General features: G+C 39.3%; 1 protein-coding gene across 3 annotated transcripts in view; it reads right to left on the bottom strand.

The window, feature by feature from the left end:
* Window positions 1-14,864, bottom strand: part of DPYSL2 (dihydropyrimidinase like 2) — a 100,643-nt gene that overhangs the window by 35,003 nt on the left and 50,776 nt on the right. For all 3 annotated transcript variants that reach the window (XM_088152140.1, XM_088152139.1, XM_007424543.3), the window contains 2 exons: window positions 7,602-7,690; window positions 6,202-6,386 (listed from right to left, as the gene is read on the bottom strand). In XM_088152140.1, coding sequence (XP_088008266.1) covers window positions 6,202-6,386; window positions 7,602-7,690 — 274 coding nt within the window. The remainder of the gene's footprint in view (window positions 1-6,201; window positions 6,387-7,601; window positions 7,691-14,864) is intronic.

A 14,864-nucleotide genomic window follows, 5' to 3' on the forward strand; every position in this document is an offset into this window, starting at 1 on the left:
ATGTGATGATTCTAAGAGACTGCAGATCACAGGGAGGATATCCAGGGCTAGATAAAGTCATAATATTAATCCCACAAGTTACAAATAATTGGAAACATATAAAAATGAAGAATGAGAATGAATCTGCCTTTCCCCCCTCCATTTTTGGCTATTTTTATCTTCTGAATGTTAGAAAGGGTAACTGATGGTGTATACATATATATATATATATATATATATATATATATACACACACACACACACACATACACATACACACACACACACACACACACATACACGCACGCATATATATACACATATACACGTACACACACACACACACATATATATAAAACTTTACATACATATTTAGATATATATACATATAAAACTACATACATACATACATATATATATATCTTTACATATGTCTATATATAAAACTTTACATACATATTTAGATATATATACATATAAAATTTTACATACATACATATATACATTTACATATGTCTCTATATATAAAACTTTACATACATACATACATACATACATATATATATATATATATACATATATGTACTGACTGAGGAAGGGAGGGAGGGAGGGAGGGAGGGAGGGAGGTCTTGAATGCTGTGAACTGCAGCAGGCAGACCTGCATACGTGCCTTCAGCATGTATGTCTGCAAAAGTCAACCTATCTAGCTGTGCCACGTCTAGGAGGCTTCTGCTGCTGCATCACGCAGGGCTGAATGTCTGGACAGCAGAGATTTATCATTGTGCTGGGGGGAAATCTGACAAAAATGCATGTGCCCCAACGGAGAAGTCAACACAACCAAAGTCCCCTCTCCCACAAATATTTTTATTAATCCTCTGAGAATTAAAAACAGTAAGCAGAAGGATTGGCACTAGCTTTAGATCAGAAAAACAAAACAGCAGCTCATACACTACAGTTGTTAAATCAACTGCAGATATTGCCATACAGTAGTTTGTTTACCTCTCTGGTCTAAGAAGCCCAACAAATGACGCTACGTGCTGTTTCTGTCTGCTGGATTCAATTCGTCAATCTCTCCCTTTTTAAAAGGAACTGGACGAGATTCAGAGAAAGCAAGGTTAGGGAGGCACAAAATGTCTATCCTTTGGTCACTCAATTTCAAAACGCCAAAAAACCCATAATTAAACCTGGATCCAAAGGCACTGAAAAATAGGAGATGTATCCAAAAATACACATATATATCCAACCATCAGTTACTCTTTCTAGCATCCAGATGATAAAAATAGCCAAAAATGGAGGGGGAAAAGACAGATTCATTCACATTCTTCATTTTTATATGTTTCCAATTAGATTTTGTAACTTGTGGGATGACTTGGATAAAAGTAGAAAGCTCTTACTTCTTTTTTTCAAAAAGAACCCATCAAGGGATTGAGCAGCATTTTTTCTGTCAACAGTTATTCTCCATAAAAAAAGAAAAAAAAAATCAACGTAGTTCTTTAAAACAGGTATCGTTTGAAAACCAAAAGGAAGTCCTGGGAGAAAGAAATAAAAAACTGGCGACGGATTTAACTGTGTCGCCAAGTCATAATAAACCCTTGAACAAGAGAAAGAAGTCAAAGACGGTCTCGGACAACCACGGTGTCCAGGGATGGAGAATTTCTAAGAAAGAGGTTGTCCAACCATTCAATAGCTATTTTGCAGTGCTGGAAGGAAAAGTTATTTCATGGGTGCTCAGCAACCCAAAAGGATCACGTAATGTATCTAGGCAACAAAAGGTGTTTTGCTTTATTTTCTTTGGAAATATATTGCATCATTACATTCCTGAAGCTCTCATATTGCGCCAGACTGAATTCTATGTTTCCAAGTTATATTTTGGAATCTATATGGTGGTGTGCATGTCTATGATGTATGTGTGTGTGTACCATGCTCCTCCTAAGTTACTTCGACCCTTCTCTTCCTCCAAATGTTCTACAAGGGAACAGTACAGCACGCAATCGGCACACAGAAAATCTAACATTTAATCACAGCCCTAGGGGACTACTGAAGCACATCTGTTTCTTTTTTGTGCTTTGAGAGCTTATGACTATATTAAGCATGGGTCATTCTAATGTATGGAGACAGTCACTATTTCAACTCCTCATGCATTCCGCCCAGAGTCATTCAGATTAGGGCAGTCTATAAGTATACTCAAATAAACAGGTTAAGAAGTTGGGCTCACATCTCATTAAGCCACAGTACAGTCTGGTCTGCAGTTAGCATACTGCAGGAACCCAGATGCTGTGGCTCCTCTTCAACAAAACATGGCTTCATCATTATATGTGAACCAACCAGAGTGGGACTTCTTACAAAGCAATTCCTTATGATTCTGCAAAGAACTATGAGCAATGGGATACATCATTAAGTCCTCTTATTAAAAAAGATTCTGGAGTTAAACTCGGTTTGAACTTGCATTGTGAGCCTGTTCTTCATATTCTTCCAACAGCCTCTTTGAAGATGCAGACCATCCTCCAGTTCAGACGTGTAAGCTGGTAATGAACAACAGTTAAAACTTTACACATCCCATTGAGTCTTGTTGAACCCAGGCATGGTTCATGGCTTAGCAGAGTACAAAGCAAGTGTCAGTCCTTCTCTTAATGTCACTGTGATCCCAACCAGGACACCAAACATCAGTGGATGAACATCTGAAATACTCTGCAGAAAGTCTCCATAACATGTCATCATCAATCACACTGTTTTACAGTACTGTCTTCAGATCACTCCTTTTCTTGTAAATTGCTTTCCTGCAGTTCTGGAATAAAAGTGATTTGAAGCACACCATGCAATGCCATGCCGTGCCCCATTGCAAACCAAATTCCCCTGTTATCCATGTTATGTATTGAAGCCATTCCATTTTTTTCTGTTCTCTCTCTACAATGAAATAACTTTGCATAATCTGGATTATTATACAGAATTGGGTAAATTAATCTACTATTGCAAACAGTACTTAAAAGTGGTTGATTTGCTTGAAAAAGATGCCAAATCCCTCTTTTTCAGATTTGGGAAGTGGAAGGCAGGAAAGAGAAGAAAAATATCTAGGCCAACCATGCAGAAGTTTCTGTTTCGAGGGAAAAAAGGAGGTGGACAATAATGTCATTTCAACACAGCAGTTCTTGGCTGAGCAAACTTTTTTGGCCCTGTTAGAAATTAAGAGTTTGGAATTAAAAACTGAATAAAGCACGGCCTTCTAAAATCAGGGCCTAGTCAAACTTGCTTTTGGAAGCCCACTGAAAACCTAAATGTGATTTTATGAATATGTGATTTCTTTTAAAAATATGGTGCATCCTTCTCTCCTACTTTGATGTGTTCCTTATTCACTTGTTTTTCCCCAGGCTATTTGTAGATGTTATACATGACTCAGAATGCCACATGTGAGATTTCTGTACCATGAGAAAGTCACATGGGCTAACCTACTCTCCAGCACTAGAACTTTGGGAGTGGGGAGGATGGATGACAAGGCATACATTTCTTGAAAAATCCAATCCAGCTGTTAAGGCTGAGAACCAATAACTCCTCAGAAGGATCAGCAACAGAAGTAGTGTAAGACAGCCAAGATGAAACATTGTGGAGGATTAGCACCAATTTAGCTTCAAGGACTGCAATGACAGATGTGCAAACCTTTGCCCAAATTTATTTAGCCTAGAAGAATGAGAAAACATCCACTAAGGGAAATCAAATTCCCCTTACACAGACACTCTTCCTGCCATGGTAATATCCCAAGAATTTATACCTACAAAGGAACACTCAACTTTGCTCTGCTCTGCCAATTCTAGGGCTATCTTCAAACCATGGTATGCCATACTGTTCAACCATGATTTGTTGAATGAAGTATGATTGGGTTTACAAAAGACAAGTAAGCTGTGGCTGGATTCACCCAACTCAAAAAAAATAGTAAAGTCTCTTTTCATCAAATTCAACTTATAGAAACTTTATGGATATATCCTTGTCATTATTTCACAACAATATGAAACCACATTTTGGCTTACTGTGCTATATAGACCTTGCTTAGGTCTACCCCCGTGAATTTTCTACTTTACATACTAAACCAATCTTTCATAGAGGTAACATGAATTTGCAACAAAGGCCTCCATTGTAAGAATTAGCAAGCCGGAAAAAATCCAGTTATGTAAATCATAGTATGTAGTTTGGCATATTGTACAAACTCATTCCAGTATGGTTTAGTCAACCAATGGTTGAACAAACATTGGCACTGCAATATGTTAAATTGCTCATATGTTGCCCATGAAGCTATGGAACCTGTTTGCAGCCTTTGACACAGACACACAAGCCATTTAGTATAATGTGTCCACATAAAGAAGCCCAAGCTAGCCTCAGGCTCCCTCTCTCCCAGAACACTTTTGGACAATTTGCTTCTGCATTTGATAGACCATCATTTGCTATTACCTGGGTATGGGTTGGGTATGGTTTACAACTAAAAACAGTTGATACTGATCATGTGTCTGTCCAACTGATATAATGAACTGCAGTGACCAAAGGGAGAAGCAGAAGCTCAAATTCAGCTTCTGTACCCCAGGGGTCATCCATCTAGTTTAACATGAGATCCAGCTCACCTCTTCCCCCATCCTCTCCCCTCAGATCAGAATTTTAAAAAATAAAAATCTCCAGAAAAAAGGTGCAGGAAACCATCCAAGGACTGTAGAGGGCTTGTCAGCATCTCCACTGAAACAAGTGAAGACATTTCCAGCCCTGATTTGTTTTTCTTTAAAAAAAAAAAAAAAAATCAATCTCTCAAAGGTGAGCAGCAGAGTCCTTTTCAAATGCTTTGACATTCAAATCTCATGTTGGTTTTTAAATCAATACAAACCTCAATGACACCCAATTTTTTCCAGCCCGAGGAACATATTTTGACATCTTCTCCAATCTGTGCAAGGGCTCTTCTCAGGCCAGCGATGGATTTGCTAGCAAACCATTTGCTAAGATCTTTAGGATTCAGCATTGCCTATAAAACCCTACAACCTAAATGAAGTCAAGACTCTAGTTCAGATCCCTTCAAATAAAATACAAGTCTTATCTGGCTTGAGAAGACACTCTAATCTTTGTTTATTCCATTCCCCACAAAAAGACATTCCAGCCCACACACCAGTAGCCAGCAATTTTTTTCCAAACTGAAGACATAATACAACCTATCAACACAGCCAGCGGATATATATATATCATACACACACACACACACGTTACAAATCTGGACATAATGTGAACACATCTAATTCCTCCAGGGCTAATTGCCAAGCTGTTTTACAAGGCTTGGTGCATTAACACTTTCATCTAGGGAACAACTTCAGTAGAATCTTAACCTTGAAGCAGCCGATAAAATTACATTAGCTAAAAAGAAACACTGCAGAAGTAGCTATAGAAACAAAAATATAGAGATTGCCCAGTTTGCTTTACTGCATCTTATTATCAAAGTGCAAGGAACCAAAGAAATTTAATGGGAAAAGGAGAACCAACTGGCAATTCTACCTTTCAAAACCCTGACAACTCTACATTAACTTTGCACAGAAATTAGCAACCCAGGCAGCCTGCTCTGTGAAATCTCATGGCTGGCTGGGAATTCTGGGAGTTGAAGTCCACACATCTTAACGTTGCCAAGGTTGAGAAACACCAGTCTAGGTATCAGGGGCAGGGCATCCCTTAAGACCCTCTCAGAGGTCTGCAAAATCAAAATTATTGGCCAGATATTGAAGACTTTTGCAAAACTTTAAAACAACATCACTCTTCTCATTATTGTTTTTTGTTAAAAATGTAGGTTTTTTTCATGAAATTATTTTATTTATGTTAATAGCTAATGGGTTTAATATTATTATTTTTACATGACTCAATAAATAAGTATTTTACAAATGCATCAATTTTAATTTTTAATATGGTAAATATAGATAAATATAACCCATTCAAACAAAAGCTCTTTTGGGGTCCTTCATAACTTTAAAAATGGGAAGGGGTCCTAAGAGCAAAAAGTTTAAAAAACAGTGCCCCAAAGGGAAAATAGAAGCATCCTGAACAATTAAACACTGACTCTAATTTTCTCACTATGTAATTGCATTTTTAGGCTGATGCATCAGTTCCAGGGGTCACTTCCCTTCCTGTCCTTCCATTCTTTACACTACAAGCATCATCCTTTGCTCTCCATGTTTTTAGCTATTACGTTTAAATTAGATAAAGAGATCTTACTGATCATAGTGGTGCCCCCAGCCAGGGCTGCTTTTGTTCCTTGGAAGAAGTCATCAGAAGAGGTCATTCCTTGGTCAGGCATTTGGAAACGAGAATGGACATCAATTCCTCCAGGGATCACCATCCGTCCATGAGCCTCAATGGTTTTTACTCCTCCTGGCACAATTAGGTTCTCCCCTATTTGTCTGAGATAAGAGGATTTAGAGGCAATCTTGTATCAATGTCATAACCACACAGAGGAGCACAGATTTACACATTTTCATCAACCTTTAGGACAAAACACTTCAGCAAGGCTATGGAGAGAATTGAGATATTATGAACATATGACAGTTTGATATGATCTTCATTGCCTTCCAATTTGCTCCTAGTCCCAACTGAAAGTACTAGAAAGCTCATGGTGTGGAAAATGGTGTTTCTCTTATGTTCTAGAATACCCTTCCAGGAAAGACATGCCTGGCACCATCTTGGCTGGCTGTCTTTTCAGAACCAAGCAAAGACAGTTTATTCTCTTCATCTTTTTATAAGTTAAATTTAAGTGTGCTGATCGTGTAGATATTTTAAGTACTCTGGTTCCCCATCTCTAAAGGTTCACCCCTGGTATATAAATTTCATCTAACAAATTGACCTCCATCCAGATGTACTAAATGTGAAGCCCCTCACTGATCATGCCTTTCATGGAATGGGCTCCAGGACAGTAAAGTTGAGATGCTATAGGGAGCTGAAGGGAAAGTCTTCAAAGATATTAAAGGAGAGATTTAGAGCAAAGGTGCAGAGCCACCAAGTCAAAAGACCAAACTTGATTTGCTCTAGTCCAGTCTGCAGCCTTTTCTTTTTTTCCCACTCCTAATGATCACCAGGTAGCTTTGTTACTTCTCATGAGAGTTGCAACAAATGCCTTGAACAAATGCAGACCCTGGAGTGCATTTTTTGCACTCTTGAATTATAACAAACACAGCCCTAATTCAGTAACTGCACAGGAGCCAGGCAAGAAATCCTGCAACTGCTCTGTACAATTCATATCTTCATAACAGACTTCCACCCAATAGGCAGAGATGCCAGGATCTAAATTATGTGCCAGTACCCATGTCCCAAAACACCAAAGTCTTCCTTTTGTCGCCAAGTTCTCAATAACCCATCTCTGTGGTCAACCTTAAATCTATATTTATAAATCTGGGCTACAACTCAATGCGTGTTTTCTTTGTAGTAGACTGTGAATTTAATGATCCTGACTTTCAAGGACTCAATCTTAAAACTTTTTTTTTTTTTTACTTCTTCTATCCCTAAGCATCAATTATCTGCTTTATCTCAATGTTTCCATGGAGCCTGGCATCTTCCTATGTTAAGACATTTTTTATTTCCCTGTTAGTCCCATAACAGAAACAAAATTATTGTGTACTTACTTTATCAACCCATCTTCCATATAAATGTCTGCATAGAAGGACTGGTCATCATTGACTATTTTGCCCCCCTTGATCAAAAGGCGATCACTCTGAAACACAAAGACATCAAACGATGCATCAACAAAAATTTAGGGTGAGATTTAAGACCCAGACCAAGACCGAAAGTATCTTTGGATTATTCAGAGGGCATTCCACATAAATAAGTCAGCTACTTTCAGCCAGGAAAACAAAATGATGTTTCAGAATCACAGACAAATGCCTTTCAACAAACCACCTCTTAATGCGCTTTCAAGAAAAAAGAAGCCACATTAGAGTTGGTTGACCTACTTTATTAAACTACATCCACCAGTTAAAAATATTTCAAGGATCCCACAAGTGCAAACCAACTGCGCCGTTTTAAAGAAGGGAGAAGAATGTCCTCCTATGAAATCCTCCTTTTTAATTTTGCTGTCAGTTCACTTCCTGAAATCACCCACAGTTAACCCACAGAGGTTAAAATCATCACTTGCTTCTTTCAAGTTAACGGCTGTCAAGGAAACTAACCAAAAGTCTGTTGCCATGGAATTTGGCACTACAAACAAGTCTTTTCAGCTGGATTTTACCAAAGTCTGAATCCAGCAGATTGGTTCTCCCCTGATGAAGCTACTGCATGTTCCAGAGGAAACAAATCTGTTCACGGTCATTAGATAAACTGGAGAGGGGGGAGGGAAAAAAATCTAAACAACTGCATTTCTCCCAGATGAAAATGATCTGCAGGAACTGTAGCAATGCAGTTAGCAAACTCCCATTTAAAACATTACATGAAGATGGGATTTGCTGAGGTTCTGGTTGTCTGTTTGAGCCTTCTGCACCAAGAAAGAAGGTTGACCAACATCCATTGAAGATATCTGGATATTATGCAGTCCATCAGCAAGGGTTTCTACTGCTTGGCAATTTAACAAGAAAAAGAAAATGGGCTAATCACATCTTTATCAGCTTCAGTGTTTTAGGTGGACCATAAATGGGTTGCGGTTTTTTGGAAGCACGATAGTTACTATGAAGAGCTTAGCGCTTGGATGAATCTTTGAGCTGAAGCCGATCCTCCAATCTCCCACAAGTTTTCTTCCCTAACAAAGAAGACTCCTGCTTTCGACGTTCTCAAGGATGCTTTAAAATGTTGGTGACCCTTTTGGATTTATTTGTTATTAAGATGAAGCAGGTGGCACTGCTCCTATTTGCTGAGTTGGGCTTGTTTGCTTTTTTGTTATGGACCCCTGGTGCACCTTTTCTGCTTTTTTCAGATCAGGCATCCTGGGACGCTGCAGACAACTGGAGAAAGGATTGTGGGTTGTATGATGAAAGATAGGAACCCAAAGAAATGCACACCCACTCCACCCATTTCAAGCCCCTTTATCTAGCACAGTGTTTCTCAACCTCGGCGACTTTAAGATGTGTGGACTTCAACTCCCAGAATTCCCCAGCCAGCATGGCTGGCTGGGGAATTCTGGGAGTTGGAGTCCACACATCTTAAAGTCGCTGAGGTTGAGAAACACCGTTCTAGCAAGCAGCACAGCTCTTCACCAACCTTTAAAAACCCTTGTAATTCCAAACATGATTCTCCTTTTGGAAAACAAAATGAAACTTTATTTTCTTCCGAGCTGAATGGGAGTGATTTTTTAAAATCCACAGATATAAATCTGCACTGATATAAACTGATCACCCTAGTTTATTGAGTTCTAGAAATAGAGAAAGCCCAGCTGCTGTTTGTTTCTTACTCGGAGTCGTAAATCCAAACATTCTCCTAAAAAAAGATAAAGCAAACCCCAGATTTTAATGGCTTGATTTCTTCTTTAAACGATAACAGAAGTAAAACCTTAATTTAATAGATCAACGGGGGGAGGGGGATGGGATCTCTTGCTCTCCTACCTCCATCAAATTGCAAATGTCCATTAAGTTACAAATTACATTATTTGTAACAAGTTGCCCAAGTTTTGCGTAATGACATCATTATGCAAATGATGTAAATAATCACAAATGACACAATCTGCACTTTTTGCAAAATGACACCATTAGATAATTCCCTTTTTTCTCTCACCCATGCTCCTCTTGATGTAACAGTCTCGTCTGTAATTTGAAGGGATGTCACAACGGAAATGTGGGTCCATTAAATGGAGGCTTCACTATACCGTATCTAATTTGATTTTTAATGTCACGGCTTTGGAGCATTCAATTTAAAGATGTATTGACCCCTTTGCATATCACCCTCCAAACATCTGCTGAGCTGCAGGTACAACACAAATGTTTTCAGTAAGTGAAAAGAATTGAAAGGTGAGAAGTAAACCAATTCTAGCTATAGAAGGAGGCTGACTTCTCCAATCTGGTGCCTTCTGGATGTCTTCCAGCAACCCTCAAAATTACAAGCCACCATGCTGGAAAGGAGATCTGGGAGTTATGATCCAAAAGATCTGGAGAGCACCAGGCTGGGGAAGGCTGCTATACTATGTAAGACTCAGAAGCCACAAAGATGGAAAGGGTGCAGTCAGTTACCTGTGCAGAGCATATGATTTGCATGCAGATGTTAGCTTAAACTCTGGAACCTGCAGCTGTACGTATCTCAAGAAACAGAACATCTGCCTCATGATTTGGATAGAGGAAAGGAAATGCTAAATATTATGGGTTAATTCTGGCCAAAGGCAACTCAGTGTGTTCGAATACAAAATTATGCGATCAGTGCATTATCGTGCCTGTATTGGGCAAGGAACAACTAAAGCTTTCAAAGACAAGCTAACATCTGCACATCTTGCTTTCCATCCTGAATTCACTGAAAGCTTCACTTGCACTTTTTGTTTATTTTTAGGCTGCCATGCAGGACAACACTGTCTTCAGGCACGTTACAAATACGTAAGAAATAAAATCAATGCCTCCCCCCCAAAAAACACAATCTACAAACACTGAAATATCAAAAGCCCAAGAAGGAAAATTAACACATTACCCTGCCCAGCATAAATCCGTCAACTCTACATGTGAGTATTTTAAAAAGGAACCAGGACTGGGCACTACTTTAAAGGGCATGTCTCTAAGACCTGTCAACCTGATCAGTCTAAGTGATGAACTAAGCAAGCAGAATCTCTGATGCTAATCTTCAGGGCACACGTCTGTCCTAAACCAAAACCTTAGGATCAAATTCCTTCCTAAAAGAAGACATGGACATTGTCCTTAAGACCTTCCTTAGTGATTCATTTCTAACTGGATCCATGCTGCAAGCTGAGTAACTACTTCAACATCTGGAGGTATCCTTCCTACATTGACACAATTGTCCTGAGCAAGATAGAAAATGTCTATCCATCTTTGGCATTGATTCAGGATTGCTGGATACACATCAAATTCTTCTTCACCTACTGGAAGCTCTGGCAATTGTTAGTTTGTTTATCACAAAAAAGTCTGCCATACAAATACAACTGTTGTATGCCAACCCCCTTACTTATTTATTACCTACTGTATCTTAGAGCAGGTTGAATTCATCTCTCTGCTTTCTCACATCCCAGAAAAAACATGGGAAAAGTTCATCCCCATCTGCCTTTTGCCTCCAACCAGCTTTACACAAGCTGAGACCAGAGTTAGAGGAAAAATTTAATATATTCTTGAACCTGACCATAGCCAGATGTCTCTATGTGCATTTTTCCAAATTTTGTGATGTAATTGAGGTTACCAAAGAAAATCCAGAAAAAAAAAAAAGTATATGCGTGAGGAAGCCGGACATGCAAAAAAATGTGTACTAATACTCATGCAGATTTTCCTATAAAAAGGAAATCACAAACTGACAAGAGGCTGCAAAATAGGGATCCTAGGCAAAATTAAGCATAGCAGATTCACCTACCCCTAGTTAAGATATGTACAAAAGCTCCTTTAACCTCACAGTCTCACCAAAAGTGATTAAGGAATCAGAGGTTGTTTGAGCTCTTTATTGTACGTTACAGCCTCTCATTTGAATCCCAAGAAAAGACCTACAGTATTGTATAATTAATTCAAACCATTGTGTATTTAACTTGAATTTTGCTTCAATAGGCTCCTTTCTTAACTACGGGTCGTCCATAAACCAGGCATTCTTAACCCAGGGACTACCTGTATTTAGTTGAACAGCTATATACTCTCTTACACACAAACACACACACGTAACTTCTATCTGTGAGAAGAAGCTTCAGAGATCCTGTTAGAGAATGTTCTTTGGCTTCCTGTTTGCCTGGGATAAAGAAGCTCATACTATAAGATAATGAATTCATACATGAGCTAAATTATTTCAAACTTAACCCCAGGATTAAAATCATGGTGTTGGAAAGGACTTTGCAGATCCTTTAGTCCAACCACCCTGCTCCAAGATTCACTACATATATGGTAGTCCTTCAGGTTCAAAGAAGACACACTGTTGTGCAGTTCATCTATGGACATGGAGGTGGCTCTGCAGTCCCAGTCTGGAAGCGCAGAGTCCAGCACAATGGGGACACTGGAAGTCCATTGTTGTAATAGCTGTGGGCATTGTTCTGTGACGCCACTCAGTTTTCTATCAGTTTTTGGTGGTACCTGGCTTCAAAGCTGCTGGAGGCTTCATAGCACAGGGCTCGCCAACAGGTTCTGTCAGCAGCCACAGCTTCTAGTTCCCTTGGCTGGATGTCACAGTGGTGTGGGGTTACTTTCTCAGCACCTCTGTAGCGCAAATGACTATCCAGCTTCTATCTGAAGACCTCTAGCAAAGAACTTCCCGCTTTTCTTGTTCATGTGTTTATTAAATAATAATGATCACAGTTAGAGATGTAATATCTTCAGGAACTATGATGCAACAGGAAAAAAATTATCTTTCAAGAAATTTTAGGAGAAGCTGAAAAATACGCTAACATTTTAGCACTCATTACAGGTAAAAAGTCCCTTGATATCTAAAGTATTATGTGTAATTTACATTTGTTCATAAAAGTATGGGTGGTATCTAACAAAGTTTAAGGGCTTTGACATCTTGTGGAAGACAGATCGATCGATGTCTGGATCAAAAGGCAGCAAGCAAAAACAAGCCCATCAGCGAAAGAGGTTTGTGGTGAAAAGCAGTGCCCAATGCTCCTAGAAGTTCATTCTTCTCCTTAGACTGTATTTGGCAAATTATATCCTTGTCTTTACATCCCCACACATAGGGATTATCTGATCATTGTAAATAATTCTGGAAATCATATAGGAAAATAAAGCCTGGATAGTATGTAGTTCTCTTAACTACTTTAGGTATCATGTCTTCACATCTGGAAGTGCTTCATAATGTTTCAACTGCAGCAAGGAAGGAGGGGAATAAGTTTGTGGAAAGAGGACAGAAGGAAGTGATATCTTAATGGATCTCCTAGCTCCTCTACCCGATCCCATGAGTGATTATGGGGACGTTCTACACTAGGCTCCAATCCTATAGAAATACGAGACTTTTCTTGCAACCTTACACAGACCCCACATCCGCCTAAAAACTTGCCAAGATAATTTCGTTTCCCTAGTACAGACAAAATATAGATTATCTCTATGGGAGTACAGTATTATGTTGTGATTCGATGAAGAGTAAATCCAGTCCCTAGGCTGATTAGCAGCTTCTAGACCACAATTTAGGACAGGTTAATAGATGGATCAGAAATGTTCAGTTGGGACATTAGGAGTTGTCAAGCAAGAGTTCTCAAACTGGGGGTAAAAACTCCCTGTGGAGCCACAAATAAATTGAGGAAGGTCACACCCACTCTGTCTGGCTTTGCCAAGTTGCTAGCTCTAGACTAGGCTTTCCACAGGATCCAGGTCCCAGGACTCCAACTTGACAGCTTGTGCTCTCACCGCATTGGCCCCCACAGCAACCTCAACCTGGTCCTCAGTACCACCCATAGTGACCCAGCCAGAATCAATTGCCTGGTCTAACCTTCCAAGGATCACTCTTAATGGACTACTTCTTGGACGGCGTCACCCTGGAGCTGGACACTGAATCCACACACCCAATCCAGGCACTCCAAGTATGCTAGCCTCCCACTGCAAGCCATCTTTCTACAAGAAAAAAAGGAGGCACAGCCCTCAGATTGCTTAGAAGTGCTAGACTAGGGCTTGGATATCTGAAGGACCCCTTTTTCAATATGAACCTTTCCAGGAAGGGGAGATACTCTTAAAGAAGTCCTCATTTTCTGAGACCTGCTTACCAGGCACATGGGAGAAAACCTTCTCCTATGTTGCTCCAAGTGATGGAATGCAGCTTTCTCAACTTCTAAGAAGGATAAAGATCTTCTTCAGCCAGGCCTTTTCATTTCAACTGAATTTTAATTGTGATTTTAATCATTTTTTACCTTTCAAGTTTTTTTTAACCTGTTGGCTACCTTGCTTTGCAGCAAAAAGACAATACGCAAAATATTTATAGTAGAATTATATTGTGAAGATTCAATTACTTCTTGAGGGACTACAGAATGGAGGTTCGTGCCCCAAGGTTACATTCCAAAATAAACAGTTATGTTTTCTAGTGGTGACTTGGTAACAACATTTGTAGATCATATGAGTTTAGGACCAGGTGTTTGATGACAGCTTCCTTAACTTGGCTTCCAGAAATGCATAATCAGTCTGTGGAACAGATGCTCCAAGTGGCACAGAAAGCAGGTCTCTGAGGTCCTGCAGATGAATCCAAGAAGTCGATGACCAAGGTTCAGGAGATTCAGCCCCATGGCTCCCTCCTCAGCCCACTACTATAACCTGCAAGTTGCTCTTTCAGTAATATAACAGTAACTTTTTCTCCAAATCAACGCAGGCTGTTTATGCGCCCTGCAGTGACAGTCTGATACTTCGGACTTGAGTTCTGACATTCTTATCACACAGAATATGACTTGTTTACTTGACTATTCCACAGCTAATTTTCATGGCTTTAATCCTAAAACAAATTAACCTGAAGTTGATTTTTTTAAAACACAAAGTTACTGACTCATATTCATACACCAGATTCACATATAGTAGTCCAGCTTTGAGTTAGTTTGTTGTGCGATTCCCAGCTACTTTGGTTTGTAAAACATAGTTTATGGCTTTATGTAATATGTAAACTTAGCCAACAGCAGCTTATTCAATGAACTATCACTAAATCAATCACTGTTTAGTATAATAGTGAAACCTGGACCTGCAGCAAATTTAGATCAAAGGCATCCATAGCAAGAACCGTCTAAGAGAAGACCTTTAGCCCTTGAAAAATCAAACCTTCTGCAAATAAAGCCCATTACATTTGTCTCAGGTCTTTTCTCCAAATTAAAA

The sequence above is a fragment of the Python bivittatus genome, unplaced genomic scaffold, assembly GCF_059951505.1.
Source record: "Python bivittatus isolate LINGU-HERP-01145 unplaced genomic scaffold, Pbiv_v1 ctg000680_np1212, whole genome shotgun sequence".
NCBI classification, from domain to species: domain Eukaryota; kingdom Metazoa; phylum Chordata; class Lepidosauria; order Squamata; family Pythonidae; genus Python; species Python bivittatus.